The sequence below is a fragment of the Pristis pectinata genome, chromosome 5 (assembly GCF_009764475.1).
Source record: "Pristis pectinata isolate sPriPec2 chromosome 5, sPriPec2.1.pri, whole genome shotgun sequence".
NCBI classification, from domain to species: domain Eukaryota; kingdom Metazoa; phylum Chordata; class Chondrichthyes; order Rhinopristiformes; family Pristidae; genus Pristis; species Pristis pectinata.
In genome coordinates this window covers 108413257-108431427 of record NC_067409.1, presented here as the reverse complement: position 1 = coordinate 108431427, position 18171 = coordinate 108413257, and the positions used below count along the sequence as shown (strand labels likewise).

Here is an 18171-nt window from a genome sequence, read left to right as displayed (position 1 = left end):
TGATACAAAGATAGGTGGAGGGGCAAGTAGGGTTGAGGAAATGGAGAGTCTGCAGAGAGTCTTGGATAGACTAGGAGAATGGGCAAAGAAGTGGCGAATGAAATACAATGTTGGAGAGTGTCTGGTCATGCACTTTGGTAGAAGAAATAAACGGACAGACTATTATTTAAGTGGGAAGAAAATTCAAAATTCAGAGATGCAAAGGGACTTGGGAGTCTTCGTGCAGGATACCCTAAAAGTTAACCTCCAGGTTGAGTCAGTGGTGAAGGAGGCGAATGCAATGTTGGCATTCATTTCTGGAGGAATAGAATTTAAGAGCAGGGATGTGATGTTGAGGCTCTATAAGGCATTGGTAAGACCCCACTTGGAGTACTGTGTGCAGTTTTGGGCTCCTTATTTAAGAAAGGATGTGCTAACGTTGGAGACGGTTGAGAGGAGATTCACTAGAATGATTCCAGGTATGAGAGGGTTAACATACGAGGAACATTTGATGGCTCTTGGGCCGTACTCCTTGGAGTTCAGAAGAATGAGGGGGGACATCATAGAAACATTTCGAATGTTAAAAGGCCTGGACAGAGTAGATGTGGCAAAGTTGTTTTCCATGGTAGGGAAGTCTAGTACAAGAGGGCACGACTTCAGGATTGAAGGGCACCCATTCAGAACAGAGATGCGGAGAAATTTCTTTAGCCAGAGAGTGGTAAATCTGTGGAACGTGTTGCCACGGGCGGCTGTGGAGGCAAAGTCATTGGGTGTATTTAAGGCAGAGATTGAGTAGCCAGGGCATCAAAGGTTATGGTCAGAAGGCAGGGGAATGGGGCTAAATGGAAGAATGGATCAGTTCATGATAGAATGGTGGAGCAGACTTGATGGGCCAAATGGCCGACTTCTGGTCCTTTGTCTTATGCTCTTATGGCTTTGTGTGTGGGTAATTGTGTCTCACGAATTTAATTGAAATTTTTGAAGAGGTGACCAAGGGTAGTAGACATTGTCTGCATGGACTTTAGCAAGATTTTTGACAAGGTCCCACATGGTAGACTGGTCTGAAAGGTGAGATCCAAGGTGAACGAGCCAGTTAGAGACAAAATTGGCTTGGTGCAAGGAGACAGAGGGTGGTAGTGGAGGGTTGTTTTTCAGATTGGAGGCCAGTGACCAGTGGCGTGCTGCAGGGATCAGTGCTGGGTCCCCTGTTGTTTGTCATATATATCGACAGTTTGGAGGAGAAGGTCAATGGCACAATTAGTAAGTTTGCAGATGACACCAAAATTGATGGTGCAGTAGTCAGTGAAGGTTGCCTAGGGTTACAACAGGATCTAGATCAACTAGGAAAGTGAACAAAGGAACGTCAGGTGGAATTTAACTCAGACAAGTGCAAAGTGATGCATCTTTGGAAGTTAAACCAGGGCAGAACTTAAACAGTAAATAGTTGGGCCCTGGAGAGTGTTGTGGAACAGAGAGGCCTAGGGGTACAAGTACATAGTTCCCTGAAAGTGGCGACACATGTAGACAAAGTGGTGAAAAAGGCATATGGCATGCTTGCCTTCATCAGACAGGGCACTGAGTGCAAGAGTTGAGACGTCAGGTTACAGCTGTATAGGACATTGGTCAGACCATATCTGGGATATTGTCTGTGGTTCTGGTCGCCATATCATAGGAAGGATGTGATTAAGCTGGAGATCGTGCAGAAAAGATCCACAAGGATGTTGCAGGACTGGTGGGCTTATGAGGAGAAACTGGATAGGCTGGGAAAGAGGCTGAGAGGTGACCTTATAGAAGTTTATAAGGATAAGGTGGATGGTTGCAGTCTTTTTCCCAGGGTAGGGGAGTCTAAAACTAGAGGGCATAGGTTTAAGGTGAAAGGAGAAAGATTTAAAGGGGACCTAAGAGGCAAGTTTTTCACAGAGTGAGGTGGGTATATGGAAAGAGCTGCCAGAAGAAGTAGCAGAGGCAGGTACAGTGACAACATTTTAAAGGCATTTGGATAGGTTCATGGATATCCCTTTAAATATGGGACTAGCTCAGGAAGGCATTTTGGTCGGCATGAACAAGTTGGGTCTGTTTCCAAGCTGTATAACTCCATGACTCAATGAAGACTTCTTTTTCCGATTTTTCTTTAATGAGAGAAAGGAAATTTAGAAGTATTTTCTTCCTAAATAAGCTATTCTGTTATTCTCTTTTATCCAACCCCTTAATTGCAATTAACATGTCCAGCACCCAGCAGCAGACTTCGACATTTTTTATTTCACATTGTTACGGACTCGGTGAAAGTCCCTTTAAGATAGAGTGTGTGTGTGTGTGTGTGTGTGTGTGTGTGTGTGTGTGTGTGTGTGTGTGTGTGTGTGTGTGTGTGTGTGTGTGTGTGTGTGTGGCGTGCTTACGTCAATAGAAGATAAAGGACGTAATGACGTTGTTGAAGAGGTCAGAAGAAGGGAGAGAGAGAGAGAGAGAGAGAAAAGGGAGAGAGACACTAGCCTGCTAGTTTTCTCTATCGATGGATGAGAAACAATAACTGTGTCTGCCACAGAAATCCATGTATGGAAATTGGAAGTAATCCGGTGGAGTTCACTTTGTTGCTGACCTGTAGAAGGAAACAGGTATTTGTGTGGACGACCACGATTCGGATGCTTTTCGGGGTGAGGAAGTCACTACCGAGTAAACACTGAGGTGTTGTTTGGGTTCCATCGTGGAACATTTGGACTTTGTAATTACTCTCTCTATGTTTCTCTACGTCTACGTCTTATCTTCAGACAACGGTGGTTGTTGAAGAAGCCTTTGCTCATGTTTCACCTTATGGCTTGCGGAACTGAACTTTAAGAACCATTCCTGAACTTGGAGTTTGGGACTTGGCCACACACACACGACGAGTTTAGTTTTTGGGGTTAATGTTCAAGGTTTAACATTTTTTAATTCTAACATACTAATATTTTTACTTTTATTTTACATATTATCATAAGTAGTGATTAATAAAATAGTTTTTAACACAGAATCATGACTCGGTGTGTTTGTTTTGTTGCTGGTTCGTGACAAAATTGGGGGCTCGTCCGGGATCCAACCCAAAGGTTAATGAGTGTCGTCTGGGATCATTCCCCAGATTGACGAGATTCGTTCGAGATTCAATCCAAAGATTGTTGAGGGAGGTCTGATAAATTCTTTTTAATGGGCTTGTGTGTGTGGAAACCAGAAGCAATGGATATTAAGGCATTTTTGGAGTCACCAACCCTAAAGGGATTGGAGGTAGTGAAAAAGGATGATTTGGTAGAGATTGCTACAAGGCTAAACCTTACAGCAGTAAAGCGGTCTATGAGAAAAGCAGTTATTCATAGAATGACAGTTGACTATTATTTGGAGAAGGAAGTATTTGAGTTGAGTGAGGTAGTTGAGTTTCCTGAGATTAAACCCGTGATTTCTGATGTGACTTCTCAACCAGTGGAGTTGGAGGATCTGGAGGAGGAAGAATTAGAACAGTTAGAAGAGTTTTCTGGGAGTGAGTCAGAGATTCCTGTTAGACAGGTGCAGATAGCAAAGATGGAGTTAGAACAAACACGAATGAAGTTCGAGTTGGGACAAAAGAAATTAGAGGCTGAACGAGAACAGACCCGGTTAAAGATAGAGGCTGAACGAGAGCTAACTCGGGTGAAGTTAGAGGCTGAACGGGAACGGGAACTAATTCGGTTAAAGTTTGAGGCAGAGGAGAAGGAAAAACAGCGGCAGCATGAGTTAAAAATGAAGCGAAAGAGTTTGGAATCTGATTCTGATGATGGGTATTCAGCCAGCAGGGAGGTTCGATTAGTCCCTCCTTTTGAGGAAGATCAGGTTGATCAGTATTTCCAACATTTTGAAAAAGTTGCTGTGAGTTCAAACTGGCCAAAGGAAGAATGGGCTCTTATGGTACAGAGTGTGATTAAAGGTAAAGCTCAAAAAGCTTATTCTGCTTTGTCTGTTGAGGATGCAGCTGATTATACCAAGGTAAAACAAGCTATGTTAAAGGCCTATGAATTGGTACCTGAAGCTTATAGACAAAAATTTAGAGACTTGAGGAAATCTGCAGATCAGACTTATATGGAATTTGCCAATGGAAAGAGAATATGTTTTGAACGATGGTGCATGGCTAAAAATGTAGATGGGGATTTTGATAAATTGAAAGAATTGATGTTAGTAGAAGACTTTAAAAGATGTGTTCCAGCTGAATTAACAACATATTTAAATGAAAAGGAGGTGGAAACTTTACAAGAAACTGCTAGGTTGGCAGATGATTATGTTTTAACCCATTAATGTAAATGGGGACAACCTAAAACCTTTCAAAAGAGTTATAAGGACAATCCAGGTAAACCGGAGATTAAATTGGGAGGTAATCAAAAAGGGAAGGATGAAAAGAAGCCAGTGCTGGAGAAACCTGTTGAGCGTACTTATTACTGTAAGAAACCTGGCCATGTCATATCTAATTGTGCCCTTTTGAAAAAAAGAGGAAGGAAGCTGTGCCTAATGCTTGTTTTCAGGCAATTAAAAATCTAAAAGGTTTAGGAGATGCTGTTAAAGATCAGTCCATGCAGGAGGTAAAAGCTGAAAAGTTGGAGGAGGTGAGAAAGGAATTCCGTTCTTATGTATCAGAGGGTTTTGTTTCACTGAATGATGAGTCACCCCAGGTGCCAGTGAAAATTTTTAGAGATACTGGGGCTTGTCAATCTCTCTTACTGGACAGTGTTTTAAATTTTGGTGGAGAAACTGACACTGGTGACATAAATCTAGTGCGAGGCATTACAGGTGACACCATGTCTGTCCCTTTGCACAAGGTGATTTTAAAGTCAAAGTTCGTAGAAGGACCAGTCGAGATAGGGATAAGACCTAGTTTGCCAGTGGAAGGAGTTTCTTTGTTATTGGGAAATGACCTTGCAGATGGAGAAATTGTTCCTGTGGTATGGTTAACGACCAAACCAAGGATTGATGAGTCTGAGAATGATCCAGATGTTTACCCATCATGTGCGGTGACTCTATCTAGAGCTAAAGAATTAGCAAAGACCGACAGTCCGGTGCAGTCTGATGTGGTTCCTTGTGACAGTCCTAAACAGGAAGAAAATTATGATGCCTTGTCTGAGACTTTTCTGTCTTCACTGGAGAATCAACATCCTTATAGTGAGCCTGAATTTAAAGATTTGTCTTTGTCGAGGAAGGAGTTTATGGTGGAACAGACAAAGGACCCTGAGTTGACAGAATTGAAAGAAAAAGCACTCTCATGTGAGGAGATTGAGAAAGTGCCAATTGGATATTATGTCAAAAATGGAGTGTTAATGAGGAAATGGAGACCTCCTCATCTCCCTGTTAATGAGGAATGGGAAGTTATTCATCAGGTTGTTATTCCAAAAGCTTATAGGAATGAGATTTTAAATTTGGCTCATAGTCTGCCTTTGGGTAGTCATTTTGGTGTGAATAAAACTGTAGGTAAGATCTTGAAACAATTCTATTGGCATGGTTTGAGAAAGGATGTGGTGATGTTTTGTCGAACTAGTTACACATGTCAGATGGTAGGTAAACCAAATCAAAACCCCCCTGTGGCTCCGTTGAAGCCAATTCCTGCTTTTGGTGAACCCTTTTCGAAGGTGATTGTGGACTATGTTGGTCCATTGCCAAAGTCTAAGACTGGAAATCAGTATTTGTTAACCATTATGTGTGCCACTTCTAGATTTCCAGAGGCAATACCCCTTAGAAATATTAAGGCCAAGACGGTGTCAAAGGCTCTTTTAAGATTTTTTACTTTGTTTGGTTTGCCAAAAGAAATTCAATCTGATCAAGGCAGTAATTTTATGTCTAATTTTTTTCAGCAACTAGTCTATGAGCTGGGAGCAAAGCAGATTGTATCATCTGCATATCACCCAGAATCTCAGGGAGCTCTGGAGAGATTTCATTCTACTCTCAAAAATATGCTGAAGACTTATTGCTTTGAAAACACAAAGGATTGGGACGAAGGCGTTCATTTACTTTTGTTTGCCATTAGAGAATCAATCCAGGAGTCATTAGGATTTAGTCCGTTTGAGCTTGTATTTGGACATAGGGTGAGAGGACCTTTGGAATTGTTAAGAGAGCAATGGGTTAATGAAGAAGTGCACTTGAGTCTGTTGGACTATGTCCAAAAATTTAAAGCTCGGTTGGAGAGAGTCTGCCAGCTAGCGAGAGAGAATTTGAAAACCAGCCAGATAAGAATGAAGACATGTTTTGATGGACGTGCTCGGCCTAGGACATTTGCAGTGGGGCAAAAGGTGTTGGTATTTTTCCCTAGCCAAAATAATCCCTTGCAATCTCGTTTTTCTGGACCCTATATTATTGAATCCCCAGTGACTGATTTAACATATATAATTAAAACACCAGATAGACGCAAGAAAACACAACTCTGTCATGTAAACATGCTAAAGCCTTACTATGAGAGAGATTCAGTTGTGGCCTTGGTGGATGATATGAAGGTTGTTTCTAGAATGCCTGATGTTGATATTGAGGAAGGCCAATTTAGACCAAATATTATTCCATCGAAACTAAAAAACCAAAATATCCTGGAGAACCTTGAAACGAAGTTGGACCATTTACAAGTTTCACAAAAACAACAGATGAGAGAATTAATTTTAAAATTTAAAAATCTGTTTCCAGATGTTCCAAACAGAACATCGATAATTACTCATGATGTTGATGTTGGGGATGCAAAACCAATCAAACAACACCCATATCGAATGAATGTGGAAAAAAGTAAACTTGTTGATCAGGAGATAAAATACATGTTGGAAAATGATATTATTAGACATTCTACTTTAAACTGGAGTTCGCCCTGTGCTACTGTGCCTAAACCTGATGGAACTGTTAGATTTTGCACAGATTACAGGAAAGTGAATGCTGTAACAAAGTTAGATGCTTACCCTATTCCTAGGGTGGATGATTGCATAGACAGAGTGGGAAAGGCAAAATTTCTTACAAAGATTGACCTATTACAAGGGTACTGGTGTGTTCCATTAACAGATAGAGGAGGGGAGATATCTGCCTTTGTAACCCCTTCTGGATTGTATGAATACAATGTTTTACCATTTGGAATGAAAAATGCTCCAGCAACATTTCAAAGAATGATTAATTCAGTGATTCATGGGTTAAAACATACAGATGCCTGCATTGATGACTTAGTGACCGGGAATGATACATGGGAGGATCACATGTCTGTGTTAGAAAGGTTGTTTGAAAGACTTTCCGAGGCTAACCTTACAGTTAACTTGGCTAAAAGTGAATATGGCCATGCCACTGTGACGTATCTTGGTTATGTTGTAGGTCAAGGCAAGCAAGCTCCTGTTCAGGCAAAAGTTCAAGCAATATCTGAGTTCCCTATTCCCACAGGTACGAGGACTTTTGGGAATGGTTGGATATTATCGAAAATTTTGTAAAAATTTTGCTGATATTGCTCTTCCCCTAACTAATCTTCTGAAGAAGGGAGTAAAGTTTGTTTGGACAGATTCTTGTCAAGAAGCATTTGAGAAGCTGAAAGCCATTTTATGCTACCATCCTGTGCTCAAAACACCTGACTTTGAAAAGCCATTTTCGTTAGCAGTAGATGCCAGTGATGAAGCTGCAGGAGCTGTGTTGTTGCAGAAGGGTGACCTTGATGATATTGACCATCCGGTAGCTTACTTTTCAAAGAAATTTAATGAGCATCGAAAGAATTATTCCACCATAGAGAAGGAATTACTGTCGCTTGTTTTAGCCTTGCAACATTTCAGTGTATATGTTTACACTGCTCAGAAACCATTGACTGTGTATACAGATCATAACCCATTGGTGTTTCTGAGCCGAGTCAAAAACAAGAACGGAAGGCTGTTAAACTGGAGTTTAATTTTGCAAGAGTTTGATCTCATGATAACTCACATTAAAGGCAAAGGTAATGTGATTACTGATTGTCTTTCCCGATGTTAAATGGGAAACATGTATCTGTACTAATCTGATATTCTGTAATTGTGTAGCAGGATAATTATTAACATTACTAACTGTATGCGTGGTTAAAATTTTTCTTGGGAAAAATTCTTTTTAGATGGGAGGTGTTATGAACTCGGTGAAAGTCCCTTTAAGATAGAGTGTGTGGCGTGCTTATGTCAATAGAAGATAAAGGACGTAATGACGTTGTTGAAGAGGTCAGAAGAAGGGAGAGAGAGAGAGAGAGAAAAGGGAGAGAGACACTAGCCTGCTAGTTTTCTCTATCGATGGATGAGAAACAATAACTGTGTCTGCCACAGAAATCCATGTATGGAAATTGGAAGTAATCCGGTGGAGTTCACTTTGTTGCTGACCTGTAGAAGGAAACAGGTATTTGTGTGGACGACCACGATTCGGATGCTTTTCGGGGTGAGGAAGTCACTACCGAGTAAACACTGAGGTGTTGTTTGGGTTCCATCGTGGAACATTTGGACTTTGTAATTACTCTCTCTATGTTTCTCTATGTCTACGTCTTATCTTCAGACAACGGTGGTTGTTGAAAAAGCCTTTGCTCATGTTTCACCTTATGGCTTGCGGAACTGAACTTTAAGAACCATTCCTGAACTTGGAGTTTGGGACTTGGCCACACACACACGACGAGTTTAGTTTTTGGGGTTAATGTTCAAGGTTTAACATTTTTTAATTCTAACATACTAACATTTTTACTTTTATTTTACATATTATCATAAGTAGTGATTAATAAAATAGTTTTTAACACCGAATCATGACTCGGTGTGTTTCTTTTGTTGCTCGTTCGTGACAACATTAACAGGTGTGACCAAAGAACAATAGGACGAGGTATTCTTGTGCATCCAGAAGAGTGAGCAAGATGGGTGTATCAGCAGGAGACCAACAAATCAGCACCCAAGATTACAGGTATTACCAAACACCTGTGCATGCTACATATGTAAATAAGGACTCAAGTTCCAATTTTAGGTCCAACTGCACTAAATTGATGAGTATTATTCTTCAAGCTTTGAGCAACAGCTTTTCCAAGTTATTTGTGAATCTGCAAATCCAATTCTAGCTTGCTCAGGGCATGGATTACGGAGGTGATGGTACTATTGCTCTTGTTCAAAACCATGTAATTTTGTAGGCCATCAACATAAATTGAAAATATTTCCTGGCAATACACAGAGGGTTTTTATTTTAGCTGTCTTACATATTTTATCATTATACTATTTAAAGTACATGTTTTATAAGTGTGGCCTTTTGCAAAGATTGTAATACTGACACATATAGGATCAAAACAGCTTTGCCCTTTTACCATTCTGTAATTCCGATTGCTGGGTAATATTCTCTTACCTGATAAAATATTGTCTGTTTTTATTGCTGGGAACTTCAAAGTCATTTCATGTTTATGGCTATGAATCATGAGGTGATCCTCAGTTGGAAACCTCTGTCAGAGAAACAAAGTTTGTGTGAATTTGCTGGTGTTACGTATAAGAAAAATCCAGGCAATTCATTTTAATTGAATCATAAAGAATTACTTTCCTCTTAATAATTTTTCAGCCAACACAGACACTGATCTATTAGAAAAATCATATTGTTGGCATTTACCATCTTACATAACAATATCAGCCCTGACCTGAAAATTATAACAATTTCTATATTCGGTGCAAGTTTTCTGAGTACTTATGAATATACCTGAAAATGGTATGAGTATTTATTTGAGATATTAGAGAGTGACTGGTACAATTCAAGTTTATGATAAATCAATACAGTAATACCTTGTAGTACAAAGGGGACTCTGAGTAAATATGTCTTCTAAAAGTAATACTGGACAGTAATACCTGATATTACGAAGCCCCATGTACTGAAAAACTGTTTCAGCAAAATCCATCCTGGAGCCTCCTTTCCCTCTTTCTTGGGACAAAACACCCCTCTGTATACTATTATATAATTATCTTCTATCACAAGATTTTCATGCAACAAAGTGGTTTCCAGAAACAAATCCCCTTTGTATTTCAAGGTATTACTGTATTGATTTATCATAAACTTGAATTGTACCAATCATATCTCGAATAAAGAGACATAGATCAGATGGACAGTCAGAGACTTTTTCCCAGGGCGAAAATGGCTAACACGAGGGGGCATAATTTTAAGGTAATTGGAGGAAGGTATAAGGGGGATGTCAGGGGTAAGTTTTTTTACACAGGGAGTGGTGGGTGCGTGGAACGCACTTCCGGCAGAGGTTGTGGGGGCAGATACATTAGGGACATTTAAGAGACTCTTAGCTAGCCACATGAATGATAGAGAAATGGGGGGCTATGTGGGAGGGAAGGGTTAGATAGATCTTAGAGCAGGATAAAATGTCGGCACAACATTGTGGGCCGAAGGGCCTGTACTGCGCTGTACTATGTTCTATATGGTTTTCACACATATTCATAAGTACTCTCACTGGCAACCAAGCAGACTCGGATTTGTTGCTTTCTGGGCCATTTTTCAGATGTAGCACAAAGTATAGAATTTGGCCGCAGTAATGTCAACAGCATTCACCCCGACTTGAGGGTCTGTGGCCTACTCGCCCAGGTTTCCAGCATCTCACATGTATCCAGGAGCAGCTCAGCCTTTTTCCAAGGATGACTGTTGGGCTGCTTGCCTTGCCCTGAGAAGAGACTGATTTGGAGGTGATCATGATTGTTACGAAGTGCTCTTCCTTTCTCCATAGCCACAAAGTTGGAATTTATTTAAACAAAATAGGTATCCTCTGTGACAGCAGTGGCAGGTGGAGAGACCCAAACAGAGCAGTCTTGTCCTCATTATTCCTTTTTATTTTAAGCACCATTTGTTTATTTTTGTAACTTATAGTAATTTCACATTCAACTTACAGAAATTTCACACCACAGTACAGTGCAAAAGTCCTTGCACTGTACTGCTGCCGCAAAACAACAAATTTCATGTCATTTAAGTCAATGATAATAAATCTGATTCTGATTGTCTACATTTGCTCAATGCCAACCAATTTCAGCAAGCTTTGCATTCACATCTAATGTCTATTACAGGCAGTCATTGAGGACCCTAACAAAATAGGCACAACATCAGGGGTCTAAATGCACCAGGAAATTGGGTGCAAGCCATCTGAGTGCTGAACGAGTCTGGGTCTATCTTATGACCAATTCAAGCACAGAACCCCTGAACCTATTTATAGTATTCAGAACTAGCCAAGTGGTAAGACAATACTTGAGATAAATTAAATAATGGGAAAGAAAATGTAACAAATTTACAATTTACTGCTCATTAACATCATTGAATGGTTTACATGGAAGAAGCTATTTGACCCATCAAGACTGTACCTGCTCAATGTAAGAGCAATCTAGCTCGTCTCAATCCTCTGCTTCCTCCTCCTATCCCTGCAAATGCTTCCTTTTAAAATTCTTATTCAGATCCCTTTTAAACAGTACAACTGAATCTGTTTCCTCTGTTATCCCTGGCAGTACACACAGAGGCAAACCATTTATTGCATGAAAAAAACTTTTCCTCATGTCATCTTTGGTTCTCTCGCCAAAAATCTTCGTTCTGGTCCCTGATTCTTGACCTCGCTGCCAGTTTCTCTCCATCTACACCGTCTATACCCTTCATGATTTTAAATACCGCTATCAGATTCGCTCGTATCTTCCTCTGATCCAAAGAGAACAGAATCAGCTTCTGCAGTCTATCCTTGTAACTAAAGTCACTCATCCCTGGAATCACTTTGGTAAATCTTTCTGTCTCACGTATCTGTCCCAAGGTGATTTGGCAAAATCACAGGGGAGTGAACAGGTGTCAATTCTTGAAGGGCAGCATTCCCTTCCTTCACTAGTTTAGAAAGCATTGCCACGCAGTCCACATCCCAAAAAAATTGGAATATTAATTTCATAATTTTAACAGTAAAGACATCAGAGAATTGCCCAAATTTAATTTCAGAAGGAACTGAACTCTTGCCATAGACACCAAGGTCCTGATATTCTTTTCTTGTTTTCAACATACTACCACTGTAACTTTAGCACAACTATGCCAGAATAGTCAAAAAGCAGACTGGTCTGGTGATTTGCCATCTTCCAACCTGTGGCAACATTTCCAGGAGAGTTTTATGGGAGTGGACCATCTGTCTGCCTACTAAGCAACCACTGCTACAAGGTGTTCCTCGCAGAAAGTCCTGAATTCAGGAGTATTCACAACCCAGGAATTCCAAGGGGCCCAGCATATCTTCAGCAGAGATGTGCTTGAACAGGCTGGCCAAACTTTCATTTTGGTGCCAAGCTGGAATTATAGCGAGGACTTCAAAAAATTTATCAACTTTTTAAAAAATGTACTAATGTAGATTCTCTTCAAGATGGAGGAAGTTGTCTCTTTGAGGTGTGAATCGCCACCCCTTCATTTTACAATAACTCCACTGGGTTTTAACAACTTGGTACATTTAGAGCAATCCTAGATGTGCCTCCATTGCTGCAGTCACCATCAAATGAAAGTTTTGGTTAAGTTGACAGTGGAGGTCCAGAATGGATGCACACAAATATTTGAGAAGTTTTGTCCTGTGGTTTATTGAGACCTAATTCTTAACAACGCAAAACAAATATTTTAGATTCTACTCTATAGTTGAAACTAATGAGATTGCAGTTTAGTTTAACTTTGTTTTATGTTGACAGTTACACAAAAGGCTCAATGGGTCAATTGTGCCAAAGGATCACAGAAATACAAGATGCAGAAGGAAGCCGTTCAAACTGACCTGTCCAAAAATCGGTCCATAATTTTGTAGTTTATGGCTCTGAGTGTTCATCCAAATTCCTGTTAAATGCAGTGAAGATTTATGCTCCACCACCCTTCCAGGCAGTGAATTCCATTTCCCTTTGTGTGAATTTTCTTTCCCCAACTCCCCTCTATCCTGTTATCTATTAAGTTAAATCCATGCCTCTTTGATATTGACCTCTCTGCCAAAGGAAATAAGTCCTTCGTAATCACCTCTCATTATTTTACACACCTCAGGTAAACCCCCCATCAGTCTCCTCAGAGTGTGCCGTCCGAGAGCTCTAAACTTAAGTCAAGACTTTAAGTTCTGTCTGGTAAGTATCTATGAGTACCCTCACTACAGGGAGATTATACTGTATCAACCTACACTTCAAGGACTAGTTTACATCACTACTTTAGTCTCTATGGAAAGATCTATCTGTCAGTAATCACTATTTCAAGCAGTGGGTCCCTCCTCCCAACCAAGGAGAAGATACTTCCAGCTAACGTAGCAGTTTAAACACAGTTTATTTTCTTTTAAGTGAGACATGTTTAATTCTAATAAGTAATTCTTAATGACTTGTAACTTACAAATGATTTCCAAACACAAGTACGATTCTTACAAGCTAAAAAGTCGTACCAATGAGTTGCAGACACACAAGTCGTCTGTCACAAAAACCATAGGCTGAGGAATGAATTCTAAGTCTTTTTTCTGTCAGCCCTTCTCTCTGTCATTCCCCCCTGCCCTGACTGCTTTCTAACATTTATACCGTTTTTTTTTTCATTTTGTCGACATCATTGGCATGTGATGTTTTTTCAACCACGCTTTCAGCCCAGGTGACTGGAGTGTTTAATTAAGTATAAGTGGACCCCATTGTTCTCTTCTTTATGTTAAGAGGCTGAGCAGGCAATATTGGTCAGAAGTTTAACTAAGCAAACAACAAACATCTTAAGCCTTGGACAATTTCTGATGCTTTTTGCAAAAGGGATTTTAGCTTAGTGAGCAACCACTTCTTGACCTTTGGACAGGTCATACTGCTGTGCTACAAAGCTGAGGTTAGCAATAAGCCTTTTGGGGGCCTGGCAAGTGAATATCCATCACAACATTTCCAATCTGTCATCTCAGCAGACAAGGTTCCCCATGAGAACGCAAAGTTATTTTCAATGTACTATCAACATGTAAATCAGATCAGTACCTTGCACCCCGCCTTTTCTGAAAGAATATCAAAATATTATGTATTTCTACCTAAATAACCTACATCACCACATCACATGCAAACTAAAGAAGAATATTGGGGCAAGGTAATCTCACTCAGCATTTGGTCTAACATATGTAACATTTGTCAGAAAAATGAATATATACAAAAGCCCATTGAATAGCAACTAAAGTGCAGTTACCTTTTATTTATCAGAAATCACGCAGAACATTTTGCCTGGATGAGGCAATTCCAATGGCAAGAATTTCAACATCATCCAGGACAAAGCAACCCATTTAATTGACGCTCTCTCCATCATCAGCACACAATGGCTGCAGTGTGCACCATTTACAATATGCACTGCAGTTACGCACCCAAGCTACTCTGACAGCATCTCTCAAATCTGTGGGCTTTACCACCAAGAAGGACCATGGCATCAGGCTTACGGGAAACACCAGCACCTGCAGGTTCCATTCTAAGACGTACACTATCCAATCTTTGTAGTATATTATTGGCCCTTCATTGTCTAAATCCAGGACCTTTACCAGAAGACCTGCAGCGGTTCAAGAAGACAACTTACCACCACCACCACCACCTCAAGGGCAATTAGGGATGGGCAATAAATGCTGACGTTTCTGGCAACGCCCAGATCCCCACAAATGAATACAAGAAAAATGCAGACCACCTTAGTGTTGGCAGCAAGGGTGCACAATCATGATCATCTCCAGAAATATAAGCTCCATCACAATTCATCATGATCTTCACATTGCTATCTCATTCTCCATTTAACACCAACTCTCCAAATCGTATTCACAACCACTTTGACCTTGACACGTCGCCTGGTCTTGCCATTCCCATTTATTGCCTTCCTGTATGAGGTGTACATGATACTGAAATGCCAGCTTCACAAACCTACAGCTTAGGACAGCACGCACAGCAGACAGAAGGAGCATACAATAAACAGAGTCGCTTGATCCCGTGAACAGCAGAGCAGATCATGGTTCCACAGTCCTGCTACATCAATTAATGCATAAAGATGCACAATTAAACAACTAACAAAGGACGGCACAGTGGTGCAACCAGTTGAGCTGCTGTCTAGCAGCACCAGAGACCTGGGTTCAATCCTGACCTTGGGTGCTGTCTGCATGTTCTCTCTGTGACCACACGGATGGTCCGGTTTGCTCCCACATCCCAAAGATGTGCGGGTTGGTAGGTTAATTGACCACTGTAAATTGGCCCCAATGTAGGTGAGTGGTAGAATCTGGGGGGAGTTGATAAGAATGTGGGGAGAATAAATATAGGATTAATGTAGGATTATTGTAAATAGGTGGTTGATGATTGACAGACACTCAGTGGGCCAAAGGCCTTCTCCCTAAAAATATTTCATGAGCTTCCCTATCCTCAATAATGGCGGAGCCCAGAAGCCCACTGGAAAGGCCCCTGGGGCATTTGTGGCCATCTTCAGCCAGAGGAGACACATGGCTGAACTGTTTCAGCTACCCTTCAACATTGAAGTAGCCAATCTTCAACCAGCTTAGCCTTCCACATAAGAGAAGGAAATAGCCGTGCACACTGAACTCCACAACTAGCCGCCCTCTATCCCAGCTGTTCCAGTTCAACACAGGCACACCCACCTGACAAAGGCTACAACTGCAGAGTTACTTACTCTTGCGTGACACTAGAACTAGAAATGTGACTGTTTTAATTTCAGATCTCCTAATCAATCTCATGTCCTACCAGAGAACAAACTTAACTCCAAGATGTCACCCTGAAACATGTATCAGGACAGGATGTTATCGTGTTTGCCATGGGTAAGTTATAAGATGCCACTTGTTCATCAGGTGGCCACATTGGCCATGATCAGTCCTTATCCTGTTTGGGGTTGTCCACAAGTGGAGTCAAGTATGGGGGAGCATTTTGGGAATAGTGATCATGACTCTGTATATTTCAAAGTGGTTATAGAACAAGGTAGGAATGGACTAAAAATAAACATCTTAAATTGGGGGAAGGCCAATTTCATTGTAACAGGACATGATCTGACTAAGGTTGACTGGGGAGCATCTACTTGTGGGCAAGTCTACATCTGCACTGTGGGAAGCATTCAAAGGAGAAAGAGCAAGGGTTCAGGGCCAATCTTGTCCGACAAGGGTAAAAGCCAGGGGTAACAAGTTCAAGGAACACTGGATGTCAAATGTTATTGAAGGCTGGATAAAGAGAAGAAAGGAACCATATGGCAGATGTAGGGAACTAAAGATGAGCAAAGCCCTTCAGGAGTACAAAATGTGTGGGGAGGTGCTTAAAAAGGAAGTTAGGAAGGCAAAGAGCAGTCACAAATTATCACCAGCAGATAAAATCATAATCTGAAGGTGTTCTATAAATATATTAAGGGCAAAAGAATAACCAGTGACAGAGTAAGGCCCATTTGGGAAACAGGGGCAATCTGTGTGTGGAGCTGGAAGGTATAGGAGTGGTCTGAAATGAATACTTTTCATCAGTATTCACTAGGGAAATGGACTCTGAAGTTGGAGAATTTAGCGAAGGGAAAGGTTAAAGTCTTGCACCAATCTCAACAAATGAAGAGGAGATACTCAATGCCCTGGCAGACTTAAAGGTGGATAAATCCTCAGGGCTGGATGGGATCCATCCCAGGCTGCTGTAGGAGGCAAGAGAAGAGATTGCCTGGACTTAACTGAGACGTTTAAATCCTCGCTGACCACAAGTGAGGTTTCTATTGATTGGGGTCAGCAAATGTAACACCCCTTTTCAAAAAGGGGAGCAGGGAAAAACTCTGTAATTACAGACTTGTGAGCCTAATATCAGTCATAGGGAAGTTCTTGGTAAAAATTCAGAGGGACAAGATCAAGGATCACTTGGAATGACAGAGTCTAATCAGAGACAGCCAACCTGGCTTTGTCAAGGGCAGATCCTGTCTGACCAATTTGACTGAATTTTTTGAAAAGATAATCCAGTGTATCTATGAGGGCAGAGCAGTAGATATGCTTTACATGAACTCCAGTAAGGGCTTTGACAAGGTCCCACATGGGAGACTAGTCCAAAACATTAGGGCCCAGAGGATCCAGGGCAACTTGGCAAACTGAATCCAAAATTGGCTCGGCAATAGGAGACAGAGGATGATGGTTGTTTTAGTGACTGGATCAGAGCTGGGGTTTTTGCTGCCTGTAATATATGTGGACGATTTGGATTTAGATGTAGGAAGCATAGTCAGTAATTGCAGAGGACCCAAAGATTGGCAGAGTCAAGGATAGTGTGGAGGACAGTCTTACACTCCAGATTGATATTGATGTGTTGGTGAAATGGCCTGATAAATGGCAGATACTGTTCAATCCATAAAAACGTGAGGTGATGTATTTTGGGAGTACTAATGAGGCTAAGACAAGTATATTAAATGATAGGGTCTTAGGCAGCATTGATAAACAGAGGGACCTTGGAGTACAAGTCCAGAGATCCTTGAAGGTGGCAGCACAAGTAAGTAACATGGTTAGGAAGACATATGGGATAATGGCCTTTGTTAATTGGAACAGTGAATACAAAAGCAGGGAGGTTATGCTCCAATTTTATAAAACCTTGGTTAGGCCTCAAATGGAGTACTGCCTGCAGTTCTGGGCACCACACTATTGGAAGGATGTGATTGCACTGGATGGGGTCTGGAGGAAATTCACCTGGATGTTGCCCGCAGATGAGGGTCTCAGTTATGAGGAGAGACTGAAGAAGCTGGGTCTGTTCTCCCTGGAGCGGAGGAGGTTAAGAGGGGACATGACTGAGGTATGTAAAATTATGAGGGGCATAGACAGGGTAGACTTCAGGAAGCTTTTCCCTATATCAGAGGTAGACAAAACAAGAGGACACAGATTTTGGATAAGGGGGAAGAAATTCAGGGGGGATATGAGGGGGACCTTTATCATCCAGAGAGAAACTGGAGTTCGCTGCCGGAGAGAGTGGTGGAAGCAGGGTCGCTGACAGCATTTAAGAAGTGGCCAGATGAACACTTGAATTGCTTAGACGTGGAAGGGTATGAACCAAGTGCTGGGGATATGGGATTAATGCAGATGGATGCCCAGTGGTTGGCGTAGATGTAGTGGGCCAAATGTATGTCTCTGTGCTCTATGACAGCTTGAAGCCCAGTTTTTGAGTTGTTGTGTCAGATACAAGTTTGTTTGTTATGTGTTCTCTGCTCAAGATTTCCTCCAGGATACTTTGGGTTTATGGAGCGAAAAGTGATCGATTCCATTGAAGTCATTGCCAGCTATGGAGAACTCTA

General features: G+C 41.2%; 1 protein-coding gene across 1 annotated transcript in view; it reads right to left on the bottom strand.

The window, feature by feature from the left end:
- creb5b (cAMP responsive element binding protein 5b) overlaps nucleotides 1-18171 on the bottom strand; it is a 310784-nt gene that overhangs the window by 245598 nt on the left and 47015 nt on the right. The window contains exon 3 of the mRNA XM_052016820.1: nucleotides 9295-9388. Coding sequence (XP_051872780.1) covers nucleotides 9295-9388 — 94 coding nt within the window. The remainder of the gene's footprint in view (nucleotides 1-9294; nucleotides 9389-18171) is intronic.